Source organism: Cololabis saira, chromosome 20 (assembly GCF_033807715.1).
Source record: "Cololabis saira isolate AMF1-May2022 chromosome 20, fColSai1.1, whole genome shotgun sequence".
Lineage (NCBI taxonomy): Eukaryota > Metazoa > Chordata > Actinopteri > Beloniformes > Belonidae > Cololabis > Cololabis saira.
In genome coordinates this window covers 5088097-5111176 of record NC_084606.1, presented here as the reverse complement: position 1 = coordinate 5111176, position 23080 = coordinate 5088097, and the positions used below count along the sequence as shown (strand labels likewise).

General features: G+C 39.9%; 1 protein-coding gene across 2 annotated transcripts in view; it reads right to left on the bottom strand.

Moving 5' to 3' along the window:
* Positions 1-12195: 12195 nt before the first annotated feature.
* LOC133420127 (NACHT, LRR and PYD domains-containing protein 3-like) overlaps positions 12196-23080 on the bottom strand; it is a 129557-nt gene continuing 118672 nt past the window's right edge. For both annotated transcript variants that reach the window (XM_061709710.1, XM_061709711.1), the window contains 4 exons: positions 21837-22010; positions 21555-21725; positions 16955-17001; positions 12196-16851 (listed from right to left, as the gene is read on the bottom strand). In XM_061709710.1, coding sequence (XP_061565694.1) covers positions 16301-16851; positions 16955-17001; positions 21555-21725; positions 21837-22010 — 943 coding nt within the window. In that variant the 3' untranslated portion in view covers positions 12196-16300. The remainder of the gene's footprint in view (positions 16852-16954; positions 17002-21554; positions 21726-21836; positions 22011-23080) is intronic.

Below are 23080 nucleotides of genomic sequence, written 5' to 3'. Positions count from 1 at the left end.
TTATCCAGGAACGGGCATGTTTTCACCAGCGGATCCAACGGTGAGAGGGCAGAATGTTTCATCAGAGCCCGGTCTGACCTCTCACACCGTGTCCTAACCAGGGGTGAAAGTAGATTAAAGTTCTTGCTGGTACTACGACCCCAACCTTCATGGCTTGTTCTCCTCCCACCTCCAGCTTCTTCATCCCTGAACACACATTACATTTTTAGGCCTATAGCAAATGATTTATTTAAATGGTGTAAATAAAGACCAGTCCGGACCAAGAATTGTCAAAGAATATTTTGTAAATGTTGACAAAACTTTCAAAATCATAACAATTTGTTTTGTTTCAAATTAGAATAAATTTACAGTTAAATTCATCAGCAGCTGAACAGTTGACAAGTCCCTGTCTTTGAATTTTCAGAACATTGGGCACATGAATGAAAGAAGAGATGATGATGAGTAAAATGTCTCAAAATGTCTCTTACAATGTGTGCATTGAAATGGAAGATAACTTCTTAAGCTGTGTCTTTGTGATAAATATCTATAACTGGCTGAGTGGTCAGTGTTGCTGTCTTTGGTGTGAGAGGTTGAGAGTTTGAGACCCGCTGTATGTGAAGATTATTGTCAGTAATTCCTTTTTTTTTCCCCGCTACTGTGTACCGGCACTGAATCTTTTGGTGGTACGGAGTACCGGATCGTACAGGCTTACTTTCACCCCTGGGTGTACATTGTGTACATTGTACTTCGTGGAGGCAAATAGCAATCGGTTCACGCCCCCGCGTCGTCCATATATTTCTGATAATGTCACCTGGAAGGGCATTATCCCACTTATACCGTGGGTACTTACCAAAAAACATAAATATCAAATCAGTTATTCATGCTTTAATGTGTTTTCAGTGTAAATCATTAGTTTTATAACCAGCCACAGCTGAGCGGCTGAGCGACTAATTAATCTCTCGTCTGCAGCCTTTGGAACCTGGTAGTTTTTACCACCTGAGGATGTGACTAATACCTGGAACAATCACTACCGTCCCATAAGAACCTGGTAGTTTTTACCACCTGAGGGTCTGACTAATACCTGGAACGATCACTACCGTCCCATTAGAACCTGGTAGTTTTTACCACCTGAGGGTCTGACTAATACCTGGAACGATCACTACCGTCCCATAAGAACCTGGTAGTTTTTACCACCTGAGGGTCTGACTAATACCTGGAACAATCACTACCGTCCCATAAGAACCTGGTAGTTTTTACCACCTGAGGGTCTGACTAATACCTGGAACGATCACTACCGTCCCATAAGAACCTGGTAGTTTTTACCACCTGAGGGTCTGACTAATACCTGGAACAATCACTACCGTCCCATAAGAACCTGGTAGTTTTTACCACCTGAGGATGTGATTAATACCTGGAACAATCACTACCGTCCCATAAGAACCTGGTAGTTTTTAACACATGAGGGTCAGACTAATACCTGAAACAATCACTACCGTCCCATAAGAACCTGGTAGTTTTTACCACCTGAGGGTCTGACTAATACCTGGAACAATCACTACCGTCCCATAAGAACCTGGTAGTTTTTAACACCTGAGGGTCTGACTAATACCTGGAACAATCACTACCGTCCCTTAAGAACCTGGTAGTTTTTAACACCTGAGGGTCTGACTAATACCTGGAACAATCACTACCGTCCTATAAGCTCCTTAATGGACACAGTGTTTATTCTCCAGGAACTAGGACGGACCAGAGATACGACTTAGCATCGGGAGATCAGTAACAAACAGTAAATATATTTGTTTCAAAGAATCAAAGTACCACAGATAGTTTCCTAAATCACTTTATTAAGCTACAAATATTATCAATCATTCAATTAAATAAACGTTTCATTAAGCTGCAAATATTATCAATCATTCAAATGAATAAATGTTTAATTAAGCTACAAATATTATCAATCATTCAAATAAATAAACGAAACAAGACGGTCGGCTATCCCAAAGTAGAAACTACTTAAATGAAATGCTACATTTCCATTGATTGTGAAATTGTAAAGACATACTGGCATGTCCATCATCATGGTTGCATTTGATGGAGGAATATTTAAAGTTTGTGGGTTGATCGTGGCCACTGCTTCAGAGCTTTGTACTGTCCTGTAGTGATGGAGCCGTCAGCCTGCAGGCTGCTCTCACAGCCATGACCGTCACCCCCATGATCTGGACACTTTACACTTTACAAATCACTCAAGTCGCTCATGTCTCTTTTTTATTTATTTATTTAAAGATTGAAATACAATGAAAGATTAAGATCAAAGGCAAAATACAAATACAGATAGATTCCAACACCGAATTGAAAAGAAATAAACCAAAATATATATATATATAAATATATAAAGTACAAGACAGTTGACTGTGAATTAACAAGATAAGTTAATAAAAATAAAAATAGCATAATGTGTGAGTAAGTTTCATGTTTCATGTTAACAAATCCAGTGATTTACAGATGCCGATGGTTTTTTGTGCTTTTGTGTTTCTCGATGATTAGATCGTCCTCAAATATTGTTCAAATTATCTTTTGAGTATAAAGAGTTCAGGCTTTCTGTGGATGAATTTGTACTTATGCATGTATATAAATAAAGATGAAAATCAGAAAAGACAGAATCAGCAATATTATACTTGTGGAAATCCCTCCATAATTTATAAGTATATTCACATGAGCAGAATAAGGAGAATATGTTTCAGGATGTCTTTGGCAAAAAGAGCAATTAACATCTAATCATTCTTAAATGTTGATAAATATTGTTTTGCAGGGTAGAATTTGTGTATCAATTTAAAATAGTCTCTTTGACTACAATAATGTTTCATCACTCTGTTTTTTTCACCATGGGACGTCACATTCAGCTGCTGTGATGATTCTGATAAATAAATGTTCTGGGACAGTAATTGACCATATGAGACACAAAAGGACATTGGTTAATGGTTGTGATAAAACTTAACGATGTCTCATATATTTTGATAAATGTTCATTCGTATATGTATAAAAATGTATAAAAAAACAGAAAAAAGATAAGAAAACACATCCAGGTGGACATTCCATCACATAAAGAAAAAAACTCATCAAACACAGATTTCAAAATACATGTTGGAAAAGGAGTTGGAGGAAGTTTAAATGTATTTAATCCCTCCCCCTTTCCACAACTAAACATAAATTATATGTCTGTATTTATTTTTTTATACTATACACTAATTTGTATAAATATATGTTACAACTATGGTATAAATATAAAATAACTGATATAACTATAATACATATCTAAGTATATAAACATACAAAGACAACATGATAAATAGCAGAACACTCAGCTGCTGATCTTTAAACATAGTCTTCACTTTTATACCTCAAATAAACCATTTCTTTATATTTCTTCTTAAATTGTTTTATGTTTGTACATTCTTTTAACTCCAAATTCAAATCTTTCCACAGTTTAATTCCACAAACTGATACACTAAAACTTATTTTTGTTGTACGCACAAATAAAGATTTGAAGTTTAGGTTTCCCCTTAAATTCTAACTCCTTCCCTCCCAATGAATCATTTCTGAATATTATCTTGTAGACGATGATTTTTTGTTTTAAACATTACTGGTGCAGATTGAAATGCCACTAGATCCATGAGTTTTAGTACTTTAGACTGTAAGAATAGTGAGTTAGTGTGATCTCCATATCCAGCCTTATGAATGTATCGTATTTCTCTCTTTTGAAGTTTGAGTAATGAGTGGAACCTGGTTTTATAGTTATTGCCTCAAATTTCTGCACAGTAAGTGAAATATGGAAGAACTAGTGACCAGTAAAGAATATGAAGGGCCTGTGATCCAAAACCTGTTCTGATCTGATAAGTACTGCAATGCTCTTTGAAACTTTGTTTTTTGTACATGTTTAATATGAGATTTCCAGCTAATTTGATCATCCATTATTACTCTAAGAAATCTTTTATTTGCATATCACTTCTCCAATTACCAAAATACATTATGTTTGTATTTTAACAACTTTAAAATGTATTCTGTGACGCCCTGTTGTCTAGTGACATCTTCAGTCGGGTCATTTAACTGTATATTCATGTACTGTATCATGTATCAGAACCATGGATAGTTCTATCAGAACCATGGAGAGTTCTATCAGGACCATGGAGAGTTCTATCAGGACCATGGAGAGATCCATCAGAACCATGGAGAAATCCATCAGAACCATGGAGAGCTCCGTCAGAACCCTGGATAGATCTATCAGAACCATGGATAGTTCTATCAGAACCATGGAGAGTTCTATCAGAACCATGGAGAGCTCTATCAGAACCATGGAGAGATCTATCAGAACCATGGAGAGATCCATCAGGACCATGGAGAGATCTATCAGAACCATGGAGAGCTCCGTCAGAACCATGGAGAGATCCATCAGAACCATGGAGAGATCCATCAGGACCATGGAGAGATCCATCAGGACCATGGAGAGTTCTATCAGAACCATGGAGAGCTCCGTCAGAACCATGGAGAGATCTATCAGAACCATGGAGAGCTCCATCAGAACCATGGAGAGATCCATCAGAACCATGGAGAGCTCCGTCAGAACCATGGAGAGATCTATCAGAACCATGGAGAGCTCCATCAGAACCATGGAGAGATCCATCAGAACCATGGAGAGATCCATCAGGACCATGAAGAGCTCCGTCAGAACCCTGGAGAGATCTATCAGAACCATGGAGAGCTCCATCAGAACCATGGAGAGATCCATCAGAACCATGGAGAGATCCATCAGAACCATGGAGAGATCTATCAGAACCATGGAGAGCTCCATCAGAACCATGGAGAGCTCTATCAGAACCATGGAGAGATCTATGAGAACCATGGAGAGATCCATCAGAACCATGGAGAGCTCCATCAGAACCATGGAGAGATCTATCAGAACCATGGAGAGAACTATGAGAACCATGGAGAGATCCATCAGAACCATGGAGAGATCTATCAGAACCATGGAGAGATCTATCAGAACCATGGAGAGATCCATCAGAACCATGGAGAGCTCTATCAGAACCATGGAGAGCTACGTCAGAACCCTGGAGAGATCTATCAGAACCATGGAGAGAACCATGAGCACCATGGAGAGCAACTGGTAATACTGGTACTACAACTGGTACTACTGGTACTACTGGTACAACAACTGGTACTACTGGTACTACTGGTACAACAACTGGTACTACTTGTACTACAACTGGTACTACTTGTACTACAACTGGTACTACTTGTACTATAACTGGTACTATAACTGGCACTACTGGTACTATAACTGGTACTATAACTGGTACTATAACTGGTACTATAACTGGTACTACTGGTACTATAACTGGTACTATAACTGGTACTACTGGTACTATAACTGTTACTATAACTGGTACTAGTGGTACTACTGGTAATATAACTGGTACTATAACTGGTACTACTTGTACTACAACTGGTAATAGTGGTACTATAACTGGTACTACAACTGGTACTACTGGTAGTATAACTGGTACTATAACTGGTACTACTGGTACAATAACTGTTACTATAACTGGTACTAGTGGTACTACTGGTAATATAACTGGTACTATAACTGGTACTACTGGTACTATAACTGTTACTATAACTGGTACTAGTGGTACTACTGGTAATATAACTGGTACTATAACTGGTACTACTGGTACTATAAGTGGTACTATAACTGGTACTATTGGTCTAAGGCAACTATCTTCCAAAACAATTAGTCGCTGAGAGAGTACTGGCTGAGATCTGTCCGACACGCTGAATCCAATAAACCGACATGAAACAGTAGATGCATTCTTTGGTTATTTATTTGTTTGCCTGTAGTTAAAATAATTCACTTTCAAATGACTGATGGCGGCTTGCATTCAATGGATGTTTAACTATATTGCAATGCTTATATTTTGTATATTGCGTAGCCTATATTGCGGTCAACAGAAATCAGCTCCTCTCTCTGACAAAGAAAACTGTGATAATATGATTGCTTCACCCCGCCCAGTGACAGACACACAGACACACCCACAACTTCCCCCATTGGCTGAGTGACAGATGTGTATGCATAAAAACTCTCCTGGATCCCACAATTGGTACTACTGGTACTATAACTGGTACTATAACTGGTACTATAACTGGTACTACTGGTAATATAACTGGTACTACTGGTACTATAACTGGTACTATAACTGGTACTATAACTGGTACTACTGGTACTATAACTGGTACTATAACTGGTACTATAACTGGTACTATAACTGGTACTACTGGTAATATAACTGATACTACTGGTACTATAACTGGTCCTACTGGTACTACAATTGGTACTCTAACTGGTACTATTGGTGCTATAACTGGTACTATAACTGGTACTATAAATGGTACTACTGGTAATACTGGTACTATAACTGGTACTATAAATGGTAATACTGCTACTATAACTAGAACAATAACTGGTACTATAACTGGTACTACAACTGGTACTATAGCTGGTACTATAACTGGTACTACTGGTACTATAACTGGTACTACTGGTACTATAACTGGTACTATGACTGGTACTACTGTTACTATAACTGAGTATTACTGTTACTATAACTGGTACTACTGGTACTATAACTGGTACTATAACTGGTACAACTGGTACTATAACTGGTACTATAACTGGTACTATAACTGGTACAACTGGTACTATAACTGGTACTATAACTGGTACTACTGTTACTATAACTGAGTATTACTGTTACTATAACTGGTACTACTGGTACTATAACTGGTACTATAACTGGTACAACTGGTACTATAACTGGTACTATAACTCTTACTATAGCTGGTAGTACTGGTACTATAACTGGTACTATAACTGGTACTACTGTTACTATAACTGGTACTATAACTGGTACTATAAATGGTACTACTGAAGGGGACACGGTGGCGCAGCTGGTAGTGCAGCGGTCTCACAGCAATAAGGTCCTGGGTTCGATTCCCGCCGGGGGACGCTGTGGGTGCTGAAGTGCGTGTTAGTTCCCCCATGACTTCAGTGCCCACACCATGGGTGGGGTTGGCGAAAGGATCTTTCTGTGTGGAGTTTGCATGTTCTCCCCGTGTTCCCCTGGGTAGCTAGTGTGAGCTACCCTCACAAAAACATGCACACAGTCCTGGGCTATACATGCCCCCTCTGGCCAACCGGGGCGCCAGATGGGGTGGGGAGGATCCGGCCGGAATAACGTGATCCTTCCACGCGCTACGTTCGGCCGGAGAAGCCCCACCCTGTCTGGTGAAAAGATGCGGCCTGCTCACTCCTCAGGTTAAGGAGGAGACCTGAGCTCAGTGCAGGGCCCTCCCGGGGTTGGTAGAGGATGGCAATGCCCAGGACTGTCAGTAGGTAGGAGCACGGGGTGGTAAAAATGGGAAAAAAACCGGGATAAAAATATTTAAAAAAAATAAAAATAAATGGTACTACTGGTATTACTACTGTTACTATAACTGGTACTATAACTTGTACTACTGGTACTATAACTTGTACTATAACTGGTACTATAACTGGTACTACTGGTACTATAACTGGTCCTACTGGTATTACAATTGGTACTATAACTGGTACTATAACTGGTAGTATAACTGGTACTATAAGTTTACTACTGGTACTATAACTGATACTATAACTGGTACTATAACTGGTACTACTGGTACTATAACTGGTACTATAACTGGTACTACTGGTAATATAACTGGTACTACTGTTACTATAACTGGTACTATAACTAGTACTATAACTGGTACTACTGGTAATATAACTTGTACTACTGGTACTGTAACTGGTACTATAACTGGTACTACTGGTACTACTGGTACTATAACTGGTACTATAACTGGTTCTATAACTGGTACTACTGGTTCTATAACTGGTACTACTGGTACTATAACTGTTACTATAACTGGTACTATAACTGGTACCATAACTGGTACTATTGGTGCTATAACTGGTACAATAACTGGTACTATAACTGGTACTAGTGGTACTATAACTGGTACTATAACTGGTACTATAACTGTACTACTGGTACTATAACTGATACTACTGGTACTATAAATGGTACTATAACTTGTACTACCGATACTATAACTGGTACTACAACTGGTACTATAACTGGTACTACTGGTACTATAACTGGTACTATAACTGGTACTACTGGTACTATAACTGGCACTACTGGTACTATAACTGGTACTATAACTGGTACTATAACTGGTACTATGACTGGTACTATAACTGGTACTACTGCTACTATAACTAGAACTATAACTGGTACTATAACTGGTACTATAACTGGTACTACTGTTACTATAACTGGTACTATAACTGGTACTACTGTTACTATAACTGTTACTATAACTGGTACTATAACTGGTACTATTGGTGCTATAACTGGTACAATAACTGGTACTATAACTGGTAGTATAACTGGTATTATAACTGTACTACTGGTACTATAACTGATACTACTGGTACTATAAATGGTACTACTGGTAAAACTGGTAATACTGGCACTATAACTGGTAATACTGCTACTATAACTATAACTATAAATGGTACTATAACTGGTACTATAACTGGTACTATAACTGAGTATTACTGTTACTATAATTGGTACTATAACTTGAACTACTAGTACTATAACTGGTACTATAACTGGTACTACTAGTACTATAACTGGTTCTATAACTGGTACTACTGGTACTATAACTCTTACTATAGCTGGTAGTACTGGTACTATAACTGGTATTGCTAGTACAAAAACTGCTACTATAACTGGTACTATAACTGGTACTATAAATGGTACTATAAATGGTACTATAACTGGTAATACTGGTACTATAACTGGTACTACTGGTACTGTAACTGGTCCTACTGGTATTACTACTGTTACTATAACTGGTACTATAACTGGTACTATTGGTGCTATAACTGGTACTATAAATGGTACTATAACTGTACTACTGGTACTATAACTGGTACTACTGGTAGTACTGGTACTACTGTTACTACTGGTACTATAACTGGTACTACTGGTACTATAACTTGTACTATAACTGATACTACTGGTACTATAACTGGTACTACTAGTATTATAACTGGTACTATAACTGGTTCTATACCTTGTACTACTGATACTACTGGTACTATATCTTGTACTATAACTTGTACTACTGATACTATAACTGGTACTATTTATACTATAACTGGTACTACTGATACTATAACTGGTACTACTTATACTTTAACTGGTACTATACGTTGTACTACTGGGACTATAACTGGTACTATAATTGGTATGACTGGTATTACAATTGGTACTCTAACTGGTACTATAACTGGTAGTATAACTGGTACTATAAGTTTACTACTGGTACTATAACTGATACTATAACTGGTACTACAACTGGTACTATGACTGGTACTACTGGTACTATAACTGGTACTACTGGTACTATAACTGGTACTACTGGTACTATAACTCTAACTATAACTGGTACTATTGTTACTATAACTGGTGCTACTGGTACTATAACTGGTACTACTGGTACTATAACTGGTACTACAACTGGTACTATAACTGGTACTACTGGTACTATAACTGGTGCTACTGGTACTATAACTGGTGCTACTGGTACTATAACAGGTATTGCTGGTACAAAAACTGGTACTATAACTGGTACTATTGGTACTATTGGTGCTATAACTAGTACTATAACTGGTACTACTGGTAATATAACTTGTACTACTGGTACTGTAACTGGTCCTACTGGTATTACAACTTTTAATATAACTGGTAGTATAACTGTTACTATAACGGGTGCTATAGCTGGTACTACAACTGGTACTATAAATGGTACTAACACTGATAATATAACTGGTACTATAACTGGTACTATAACTATACTATTGGTACTATAACTGTACTACTGGTACTATAACTGATAATACTGGTACTATAACTGGTACTACTGGTAATATAACTCTTACTATAACTGGTACTACTGGTACTATAACTGGTACTATAACTGGTACTACTGGTACTATAACTGGTGCTATAACTGGTAATACTGCTACTATAACTGCTACTATAACTGGTATTATAACTGGTACTACTTGTACGATAACTGGTACTATAACTGGTATTATAACTGGTACTACTTGTACGATAACTGGTACTATAACTGGTACTACTGGTTATACTGGTAATACTGGTACTATAACTAGTAATATAACTGGTACTATAACTGGTACTATAACTGTACTACTGGTACTATAACTGATAATACTGGTACTATAACTGGTACTATAACTGGTACTATAACTGTACTACTGGTACTATAACTGATAATACTGGTACTATAACTGGTACTATAACTGATAATACTGGTACTATAACTGGTACTATAACTGTACTACTGGTACTATAACTGGTATTATAACTGGTACTACTTGTACGATAACTGGTACTATAACTGGTATTATAACTGGTACTACTTGTACGATAACTGGTACTATAACTGGTACTACTGGTTATACTGGTAATACTGGTACTATAACTAGTAATATAACTGGTACTATAACTGGTACTATAACTTTACTACTGGTACTATAACTGATAATACTGGTACTATAACTGGTACTATAACTGATAATACTGGTACTATAACTGGTACTATAACTGATAATACTGGTACTATAACTGGTACTATAACTGATAATACTGGTACTATAACTGGTACTATAACTGTACTACTGGTACTATAACTGATAATACTGGTACTATAACTGGTACTATAACTGATAATACTGGTACTATAACTGGTACTGCTGGTAATACTGGTAATACTGCTACTATAACTGGTACTATAACTGGTACTATAACTGGTACTATAACTGGTATTATAACTGGTACTACTTGTACGATAACTGGTACTATAACTAAGGCTGCCAGCTCAGCTTCTGCCTTTAGACGTATGGAAGAAGTTGAAGAGCTCTCTGACTGAAGCGTTTTATGGCTTCCCACATTTGAAACACTGTCACTTGGTTTAATGTCATCCTCAATTTGTATTTCTTCATTCATTTCTGATTAATCCTGGTGCTCCTGACAGGGGTTTTGTTCAGTTTCAACAATTCAGTTTTGAGTGCTCTTTTGAAATGTATTGCTGTAATTCATGATAGTTGAAAACCATTCTTTTTGTTTAATGAGTCCATCTTCAGGAAGTAAAGGTAACAGTCTACTGTGTGTAGTTGTAGCATTTTTACACAGTGTGTTTAAGTTCTCCATACATTGTTTCACTTCTGACACATTTTTCTCTTGTTTCATTAGCTCTTTCATTTGTGGTATCAAACCTTTTATTTTATCAACAACACGTTTGCGTTCTTTTTGCAGTATTTCATTTGTATTCATCAAACCCTTTTCAGTGAGTATCCTCTCTCGTTGTCTAACAGACGCCATATCAGAGCACGAGGACGCAGCATCATTGGTTTGACTCATTTTGATCACTTTTCATTCAGTTTTCTTTGAACCATATAGTTTGAATCCATCCACAACACACAGCATATCATAGATTATCTCAACAAGGCAGCATCAGCATTCTTCCTTGAAAACATCAAAGCTTCACGTATTGCAGCAAAGTGCAGACTTCATTCAGCGCACAGAGCAAACGTAACGCCCAGACAACGCATATCCCACCAGCATTTATTCCTTCAACTGTTCCTTAAGGAGACACTTCCACGTGATGCAATCCGGGTTCCTTCTCCACACAAACACATCCACAGGTGTTGTGCAACTCATAGGTAGCTTGGCTGTCCAGTTATCGAAGGCTAATGATAATTCTATTAAAGAATTATTAATAATTAATAAAGTGGACTATTTATCAATTTGAATTATCAAAATGATAATAATTCTCGGCGCACCACCCCCGATGCCTTACTCCGGGGGAAATTTGATAACTACACAGCAGAAAATCAGTCTCATTATGATTTGAATTATCCTGCAGAACAGCAAATCTTACTATATCTTACAGAATAACAGTGAAGGCGTGATATCCGAACACTAGGCTCTGCTTAAACAAATCAATTTGTGACCAAATCTTGCATGAAATAACAACCACTCATAAAAAAAATCAATCAGGATTTATTTACATACAGGTGTCAAAAGATGATAAACGCAACACCCCAAATAAACCTGATGGCAGAAATGGCTTAAGTATCATAAAACAATTAATTAACAAGAAAAACATCAATAGAAAAATAGGACATGAAAGTTAAATGCATGGAATGAAAACAAAAAAGAAATCAAGCAATAATAACGAAGATACAGAATATCTACAGTTCAAACGGGGCTTCTGTGGTCTTTTAAAGATGGACGCGCCCTCTGGGCCACGTGCAATCGGACCGGATGGCGAACGCACCGATGAGATGAAGTTGAGAAGAGAGAGAAAAAGGAGCAGCGGCAGGGGTTTTGATCCTACGCGCGCTGCGGTGACGTCATCGGTGCCTCATTGCGATTGGATGCGCGCCGCTTGTAGGCGCCACCCCCCCCGCAAGGCATGCTGGGGGTTGTAGTTCAGGCAACAGCGCCATTTTATGAGGCACATTAAAGCGGAAAAGGGGGGTTCAAAGAAGCAGTACCATTTTGAGGTCTGGTTTTGGGCTCCGCTGCATCCGGCTCCCCCCCAGGGGGTGTCGTAAATCCCCAGGGAGTCTGTTCCTGGTCCCTTTGCGTTGTCTTTTCCTTTGTTCCTCCAGGTCTGGCGGGAACCCTGCTGGGTTTGTGGGGGCTATACTGCGCCTGACCCCCCTCCTAGGTGTCGTAAACTTACTATCTCGGCCGAGATCACCAGGAGGCACATTGCAGCCGATTTTCAGTTTCAAAGTTGGATATACACATTCACAAAATGTTCATACACATTTATAAGTCCAGAGTTCAAATGGGCGACGCCCAACACAGGTAATCTTACCTCAGGGGGATTCCAGGAAGCGGGTTTAGTGAAAATCCTGAGTTTGTTAAGCCTGAGATGAGGGAAATGTGGAGTTTTCAGTTCCAGAAAGCGAGTTAACTCAAACTCTGAGTCAGTTACTACGGCAACTGAGCCCCTGAACCTAACCTGCTCGGTAGCAGGTTTACTACAATAAAGCCTGAGTTTCTCTGTGAACCTAACCTGCTCACTAGCAGGTTTACTTCAATAAAGCCTGAGTTTCTCTGTGAACCTAACCTGCTCACTAGCAGGTTTACTTCAATAAAGCCTGAGTTTCTCTCTGTCTCCTCCCTCAGTGGCGTCAATTCAGCCAATGGGTCTTTACACAATACACATCTGTTTTCTGCACCACGGACAGCAAGAGCAGAGTTAGAGAGCAGAAAAAGTATCTGACAAACGCAACGTATTTTATTCACTATGTCAGTGCAACAATATCACAGGGACATCCCAGTTTAACTTCAAACAGTTAAAGTCCAAATGCAAAAAGGAGAGGGAGGAGCAGAAGAGAGAAAGAGAGAGAGAGTAAAAAAATATTTCCCTTAAACAGATTTATAAGAGGGCAGGGTGATTTGATATCTTACCTTAAAATGAACTTGCATAATTAATCATCAGTGGCTACAGCCTCGTTAATATCTTCTGCTGCTGGGGCAACATTGGACTCATCACTTGCCTTCTTTCTTTTTTTTTAAATTGCGTGTTTGTCTGCTTCCTTTTCATTTTTGTAAGTTAGTAACACTGCAGAGCTAAAAACCAGATTGATAGCGACCACTGTCGTCAGGGACGCTGGGACATCACATTTCAAGATATGAGGGGGTACAAGTGTTGGGAAAGATAATACCTAGTGAAATCCATCATGTTGTTCTGATATGCATTTGTAGTTATTTTATATGTATTAAGTAATAGAATAAATCAATACAAATAGACACAGAGTAATTCCATAAATGTATAAAACAATAAAAAAAACATTTCCATTTTCCCCTGAAGCCGAGGTGTGGCGGCTGCCCCTGATCTAAATGACAATAACATTTAATTTAATACCATTCCACCACTGTTTTCATCTGTAATATTATAAGACAGTGTGCTTAAATGTTAAATGAATAATCATTCAAACTTACACATTGACTGCAGCAACTTTCCCCCACGCCAATGCTCTCCTCGTGTTTCGTGTTTTTTTTCTGAAATCTGCTCTCATACTCGCCATACACACGTATTAACACTTCTAACTCCAGTGGCGTGAAGTATGTGGATCTTCAGATGCAAACTAATGTTTCTTCAAAGGGATTTTGTAAATTGAAATGTTGAATAAAGTTAAAAAAAGAAAAAAAGAAAAAGTATGTGTATCTTTTGTTGTCGCCGGTTGCCATGGTGAATCCTTGTATCAGGGCTCTACTGATGATGCTTTTTATTTCCCTCACGCACGCGCTTAGCTCCAGTTTAACAAACTCAGAGTTGATTGAACTAACTCATATCCGCTGTTCTGGAACTCAAAACTCCGACTTTCCTGTCTCAGGTTAAGTCAACTCAGAGTTCAGGTTTAAACTCTGAGTTTGTTGAACCTGCTTCCTGGAATCCCCCTCTGGTCTCCATGACAGATGACGTGGCTTGTCACCGCTGTCTGACTGAGTCAGCTGATTCCTTTGCGCTGCAAGCGATCGCTTTCAAAGTTGATGCCTTTTTTTGTTACAAATATTGCGGCTTTCCTGTACTTATAAGAGCCGCTTGAGAGTTTTTGTTAGGTCCTGTATATTTGCTTGACGCGCTGCTGCTGACAGATAAGCACGCTGAGTCCCAGATAAGTTTTATGGCGTTTAATGACAGATGCTCAACCACAACGGCCTTCCGAATACATGCTTAATAGGTTTTAAATGTGTACAAATGTGTGCAAACGTGTAATCGGGGGGGATCAGTAAAAAGCGGTCAACAAAAATGACGGCTACCTAACTCTCCTCTCTCCCAGACAGTGCAGGTGATTGGATACTTTTATAACCTACGGTGATTATCCATGTGACCCAAACTTCCTTCATCACCGTGGCAACCAGATCAAACAAATGAAACAGGAATAATCAATATATGGCTCCTACACACGCTGTTGTTACAAACCATTTTCAACCTTTCAGCTTCTCTTCAACGTCCTTTTCTAAGGGTTTTAGCCCAAGCCATGTTTTTGTTCCTTTCTTTTCCTGTAGTTTCACCAGAGCGTGTACTTTTATTACTTAGGTGTAGTTTGTGTTGGTCTGAAGTTCTCTCCCACTCTGTGACGCCCTGTTGTCTAGTGAAGTCTTCAGTCGGGTCATTTAATGTATATTCATGTAACTCGGAGGTCTTTTCACTGTTATATTTTTATATTTTTATCCCGTTTTCTTCCCACATTTCTTCACCCAGTGTTCCTACCTAAGTACCAGTCCTGGGCATTTCCATCCTCTACCAACCCCGGGAGTTCCTGCACTGAGCTCAGGTCTCCTCCTTAACCTGAGGAGCAGCAGCAGCATCTTTTCACCAGACAGGGTGGGGCCTCTCTGGCCGGACGTAGCGCGAGGAAGGATCACGTTATTCCACCCAGATCTTCCCCACCCCATCTGTTCCCCGGTAGCCCAGGACTGTTGCATGTTTTTGTGAGGGTAGCTCACATTAGCTAACAGGGAACACGGGGAGAACATGCAAACTCCACACAGAAAGATCCTTTCTCCAACCCCACCCAGGGTGCTGAAGTCATGGAGGAACTAACACGCACTTCAGCGCCCACAGCGTCCCCGGTGGGAATCAAACCCAGGACCTTCTTGCTGTGAGACGGCTGCACTACCTGCTGCACCACCGTGTCCCTTCAGTTCTTCTTTAATTCCACTGTTTCACTCACATCTTTGTTTCATCTCTGTCCTCCGTGTGTTTTTCTCCACAACATCTGGTTCTCTGTTCGGGCTCAGCAAGCTGCACTTCTGGATGGATATTTGGAGGAAAACTGGACCTATTTTGTTTGGCAAATAAATGACTTTTATGTCCAATATGTTACAGACATTGAAGACATAAAGGAGAATAATTATAAAGTAATCATATAAATATGACTAATATAACACAATTTGAATGATTACATGTTTAAACTATTATATGAATGATATTCCGATATTTAAAACATGTATGTTTACTCTGTAAACTGAGTTTTAGTAGCCTAAACATTGATTGAACCAGAACCAGAGTCCAAGTCCAGGATCCAACAGAGACAGTTTCTCTCTGGAGACTCTGGAGACTAAACTGGACACAGAGACACTGAGGAACCAGAACCGGACCAGTAGAGTCCAAATCCAGCATAGAGAGGTTCAGAGAAGCTGGTGATGAAGGTGTGGAGGTGGATCAGTCTGTCAGAGACAGAGACTTCATAGAAGGACAGAGTTCCAGCAGGAACGTCCACGTAAACTGCTGCTCTGCCAGAGTCTGGACATGGAGATGAGGAGTTGATGGATGTTACTCTGTTATTGTGACGGACACGGTACCGACGACCTGGATAACAGTCCAGCATCCAGGAATGATCGTTTCCTCCAAACCCACAGTCATCAGAGTTTCCTTTCCTGCTGATTCTTGTGTAAGTCACTGATACACAAACATCTCCGCTCCACTGGACCTCCCAGTAACAGCGACCCGTCAGAACTTCTCTACACAGCAGCTGAGGCCAGAGATCAAACCTGTCTGGATGATCAGGATACGACTGATCCTCCCCCACACACATCATCTTCCTGTTGTCATCAGACAGTTTGATGTTGTTGTGGACTGTGTTTGTGTCGACGGTGAGTCGACAGGAATCTGATGGAGAGAACAAACAAGCAGCTGCAGTTATTATTGATCACTTATTGATCACTGATGGACTCATGAAGGAGTGAAGATGGTTGAATAAAAACACACGTACACTTCCTCAGACCTGGTGTCAGCCATCGTTGTCCAGCAGGCTCCACCCTGGAAGGAGGAGGAGGAGGGTCAATTCAATTCAATTCAATTCAATTCAACTTTATTTCTATAGCGTCTAATACAACAGATGTTTGTCTCTAGACGCTTTTCAGAGATCCAGAACATGAACATGAACATAAACATAAACCCCCGAGCAATTATTACATAAACAGAGCAGCTCAGTCTCTCTCAGAGGAAGCAGAGATGTCACAGCTTTTTCTCAACATTTACACTTCTTTCTCGAAATTGTACTTCAACATTCATTTTGACATTTCAACATTTTTCTCTACATTTCCACTTTTTCCTCAAAGTGCATAATGAAAAGAAAATCTTCCTCCTCTAAAATATTATTTCTATTTTTCTCCTGCCTAGCCCTGATACTCTTCCGTATTGTGGTCATGTGACGATAACGATAATTAAATATACAATGTAATATTGTACAGGAATAAAAACCAGACTAAAATGAAGATTACAAAATAAAAACTACGGTGAGACAGTAGACGCTGGGACGTACCCTGGGATAAATTATGATTAAATCTCGTCGCCAACGAATCTTTATCACCGCAGGAAAACGAGACGAGACGAAAATGCTGGTCATGTGACGATAACGATAGTTAAATATATAATGCAAAATCGTAGAGGAATAAAAACCAGACTAAAATGTAGATTACAAAATAAAAACTCTGCTAAAATGTGTCTTCATTTTCGTTGTCCAAAACGAGACTAGGGCTGAAACAATTCCTCGAATAATTTGAGTAATTGGATTACAAAACATGATGGAGGAATTTTTTCTGCCTCGAGGAATTGTTTAATTTTGCAGCTCAAAGCTGGTATTTCACCCGGACTACGTTTAATGCAACACAACACGCTGACGCCGCGCACGTAAAGGAATAAGAAAGAGGAGGATATGTTTGGTTTAAACCAAAAGAAAAGGCAGAAAAAGTCAAAAGTGTGGGTGATTTCCAGCTGGACACCGAGGCAACACTGTTGCTGTTTCACTGTAAGCAGAACTGGAGTTGTAAAATAAAATCAGGGGGGGTGGTGGATTTTATCATATGGGGACAGATAATTTGTGCTGATTACAGATAATATAATATATTACAAATAATATCACTGACCAAAACAGCTGCAGAAATACTGCAGGAATGACATAGCAGCAGTTAAATGCAGCCTTCTGTAAGCTTTAAATATCCACTGGGCTTACATCAAATACATCAAAACACAACAATAAAAAACACTTTTCTGAACTTATCAATATGACTCTGTCCTTCACAGGATAAGTAACATGGATCACTGCAAAAACTCACAATCTTAACAACAATATTTGTCTTATTTCTTGTTAAAATGTCTCATTTTAGTAAAAAAAAATCTCATTACACTTAAAACAACGCGAGTTTGCATGTTCTCCCCGTGCTTGCGTGGGTTTTCTCCGGGTACTCTGGTTTCCTCCCACAGTCCAAAAACATGCATATTAGGTTAATTGGTGATTCTAAATCACCCGTAGGTGTGAGTGTGAGTGTGGTTGTGAGCATGGTTTGTTTGTTTCTATGTGGCCCTGTGATGGACTGGTGACCTGTCCAGGTGAACCTGCCTCTCACCTGAAATGAGCTGGGATAGGCTCCAGCAGACCCCCGTGACCCCGCAAGGAATAAAGCGGGTATAGATAATGGATGGATGGATTACACTTAAAACAAGACTCATCACTGGAAAAAACAACAATTTTCACCTGTTTCAAGTAGATTTTCACTTGAAATAAGTAGAAAAATCTGCCAGTGGAACAAGATTATTTTGCTAGTAATGAAAAGATAAATCTTGTTCCACTGGCAGATTTTTCTACTTATTTCAATTAAAATTTACTTGAAACAGGTGAAAATTGTCAAATAAGTTATATTTCTGGTGGTATTTTTCTGTTGATTACTCTAGATATTGAAATAGCAGTAAATCCACATTCATTGATGAAATGACATAAGGGATGGAAAGGAGGGATGGCAGTTTTACAGGGGGGGATGATTTGGACCGTTTTTATTTCAGGGGGGGATGATTTGGACCGTTTTTATTTCAGGGGGGGATGATTTGGACCGTTTTTATTTCAGGGGGGGATGATTTGGACCGTTTTTATTTCAGGGGGGATGATTTGGACCGTTTTTATTTCAGGGGGGATGATTTGGACCGTTTGTATTTCAGGGGGGGGGTGATTTGGACCGTTTTTATTTCAGGGGGGATGATTTGGACCGTTTTTATTTCAGGGGGGATGATTTGGACCGTTTTTATTTCAGGGGGGATGATTTGGACCGTTTTTATTTCAGGGGGGGATGATTTGGACCGTTTTTATTTCAGGGGGGATGATTTGGACCGTTTCTATTTCAGGGGGGGATGATTTGGACCGTTTTTATTTCAGGGGGGATGATTTGGACCGTTTTTATTTCAGGGGGGATGATTTGGACCGTTTTTATTTCAGGGGGGATGCCATCTCCCCTCATTCCCTCTCAACTCCAGTACTGACTGTAAGACAGAGCTGATACAACAGCACGTCCTCAACGCTGCAGCTTCTCCACCAACACCCTGTTACTCCCAGAGGGAGGACCGTCACCCAGACACGGTAAAATTAAGTTAACGTAGCGCTAATTAATGAGATTAACGGTACGGTACCTTGCTAACATAACGTTAGCCCTGTGGAAGGCTGGGTTTCTATTAATTATGACGACTGTCGATGCGTCTAACACATTTAATCTGTAAAAACACAGAGCTGTAGAGAGATGAGGATGAACAATAAAAACGTAATAAAGCTAACTGGGTAGTTTTCAATTGTATCTCTGTATTCATTGATGGATAAAATATCAAGTAGCGCTGGTGGCTAATGTGCTCCCAGGGCTCAGAATTATATTTTGAACACAAAACTCAAAATCTTATCAAGACTTTAACTTGAAACTTAACTAGAACTTAAAATTTACTTGACACAAATGAAAGTTCAATTGAAACACGTGGGAATAACAGCTAACCTTTTAAGTGATGTGTGTTATCAGGTGTAATGGCATTTTTAAGTTAGAAATAAGAACATTTCTTGGTAAGATCCATACTTTTTTGATGGAAGGCAGTGAATTTGGCCAACTGGTGTAAGTTCATGGTTTTGAAATGCACAACCATGAACCTACTGGATTATATAATTTAGTCTTAGTAATGTCAATTAACATTTAACATCCTATTAGGGCCCGAGCACTTACAGTGCGAAGGCCATATTGTATCTGTAGGAAATGTTCTGTTTTTTTTTTCCTTCTTCCGACGAAATGAGGGCCTTCCCCCTAAAAGTGCCTCCAAAGTCACCAAATTTTGCACCAGGCCAGGCCTGGCAAAAAATGTGATATTTAATGGATTGCATTAATGGCCGTGGCCTGATAGCTCAACAGCGCCCCCTAGAAAACTTTGTGCCTCAAGCCCCACAATACAGTTTGATGTATATGCACGAAGATCGGTACACACCTGTATCATGTCACAACTTAAAGAAAAGTCTCTTGGTGCCATGGCCTAAACCGAACAGGGAGTCGGCTATTTTGAATTAGTCGTGTAATTTTGGCGCAATTTATGACATTCCTTCGGCCGTTAATGCGGACGGAAACGTAACGTGCACACAGGTGTGTTATACATCAAAATGTGCGTTTCCATCCTGCGACGGCGCGCATTACTTTTCTCAGTCAAAAGCGTTACCGTGGCGATGATAGACACCAAAAAGCACACCCCCCCCTTCGTCTGATTGGTCCATATTTGATAGTTCCTATTTTCTGCCATACATTTTGAATGTATTGACATGAGTCATGTCATGGGTGGTGTCATCGGACATGGTTTTGAGTCCTTGAACATAATTGGTGCAAATTAGACCCGCCCCTTCTTCTGATTGGTCAATATTTGATTGTTCCTATTTTCTGCCATAAAATTTCAATGGTTTGATATAAAGAGTCGTGGTGGTGTCTACCTGAGAGTGTCCTACCTGAGAGTGTCCTACCTGAGAGTGTCCTACCTGAGAGTGTCCTACCTGAGAGTGTCCTACCTGAGAGATTCTTACCTGAGAGTGTCCTACCTGAGAGTGTCCTACCTGAGAGTGGCCTACCTGAGAGAGTCCTACCTGAGAGAGTCCTACCTGAGAGTGTCCTACCTGACAGTGTCCTACCTGAGGGTGTCCTACATGAGAGTGTTATACCTGAGAGTGTTATACCTGAGAGTGTCCTACCTGAGAGTGTCCTACCTGAGAGTGTCCTACCTGAGTGTCCTACCTGAGAGTGTCCTACCTGAGAGTGTCCTACCTGAGAGTGTCCTACCTGAGTGTCCTACCTGAGAGTGTCCTACCTGAGAGTGTCCTACCTGAGAGTGTCCTACCTGAGAGTGTCCTACCTGAGAGTGTCCTACCCTGAGAGTGTCCTACCTGAGAGTGTCCTACCTGAGAGTGTCCTACCTGAGAGTGTCCTACCTGAGTGTCCTACCTGAGAGTGTCCTACCTGAGAGTGTCCTACCTGAGAGTGTCCTACCTGAGAGTGTCCTACCTGAGAGTGTCCTACCTGAGAGTGTCCTACCTGAGAGTGTCCAGTCTCCAGCGGGGATCCTCCACTCTAGACAGAAGCTTCCCTGCTGACTCTCCTGGATGGTTGTAGCTCAGGTCCAGCTCTCTCAGGTGGGAGGGGTTGGAGGTCAGAGCTGAGACCAGAGAAGAACTTCCTTCCTCTGAGATCAGACAGCCTGACAGCCTGCAGACACACAACACAGGTCTGCTGCATGTTCTCTGCTCAAGTGTTCTGCTGCAGACACGTTTAGCAACATGTTCACTGGACATGGAAAAGACTTGAATGAATCCTGACCTGAGAGACTCCAGGTGACAGTGTGGACTCTCCAGTCCAGGACACAGCTGCTCCAGTCCAGAATCCTGCAGGTCGTTGTTGCTCAGGTCCAGTTCTGTCAGACTGGAGGACTGAGAGCTGAGAACTGAGGACAGAAGTGGACAGATGTCCTCTGAGAGGTGACAGCCACTCAGTCTGCAGACGGAAGAAAATAACAACAACCAGGTTATTTCACTGTTATGGAGGAAAATGTAGTTGTGTCTCCAACTATTCTACTGGTCTTCAGTAAAGTTTGTGTTAAATCACATTTCAGTAACAAACAATTCAAGCTGCTTCACATGAGAAAAACATGAAAAATAAAGAGGAAAAAATTAAAATCATGAGTTTTAGTGCAGTTGCAAAATAAACAAAGGTTAGCCTTAAACTAGAGTTACAATTAAGAAATAATATTATCATTGTTTAAAGTTAAATTCAGAATAGTTCCAATAATCCATCAAAGGCTGTAAACAAACAAGTTTTAACTTGGTTCAAAGGAACTGAGGGTTCCAGTTCCTGCAGGTTTCTGGAGGTTTGTTCCAGATCTGTGGAGCATAGAAGCTGAATGCTGCTCCTCCATGTTTGGTTCTGGTTCTGGGGACACAGAGCAGACCTGGACCAGGACACCTGAGAGGTCTGGGAGATTGCTATGGCAACAAGGCCAAGTGCCAATACTCCCCCTAGTCCTAGTTTTCATCCCTACCCCTAAATTTTGCGTGTTCCCGTGAGGGTAGTGGTGTCCCAATTCCTCTTTGCATGTAGCGGTAGTGAGCATATCGAGAGCTAGTGAGTATGAATCTAGCCATTTATAGTGAAGGATTTAAGATCCTGACTCACCGACTGACAGACAGAAAAATTTCACAGAATGCTTTACGTCATCATTTGCAGAATGAATCCAAAAAAAAAAAACATGGAGGACATTTCTTATTCTTTAGTGAATAAAATCAATATTTTGAGTTAGTTTCTGCATAAAAATGCGTTTTGATACATTTCTAGCGAGAAATATATATTTTACTTTCATAATATTCACTCAGTGAATGTACATAATCACTAGTTTGCCCGTTGTTGCAAAGATCACGCCTGAATAAAGGCTGATTTATGGAACCATAAATCAGCTGGCGGCTCTACTCACCCCGAAAACATCGGAGCAAATTTCTTAACAGGCGTTATTTGGATAAACTGAGCCCAGTTTGGCGATCTTAACGGTTACTTTTACGCCTGAAAAAATA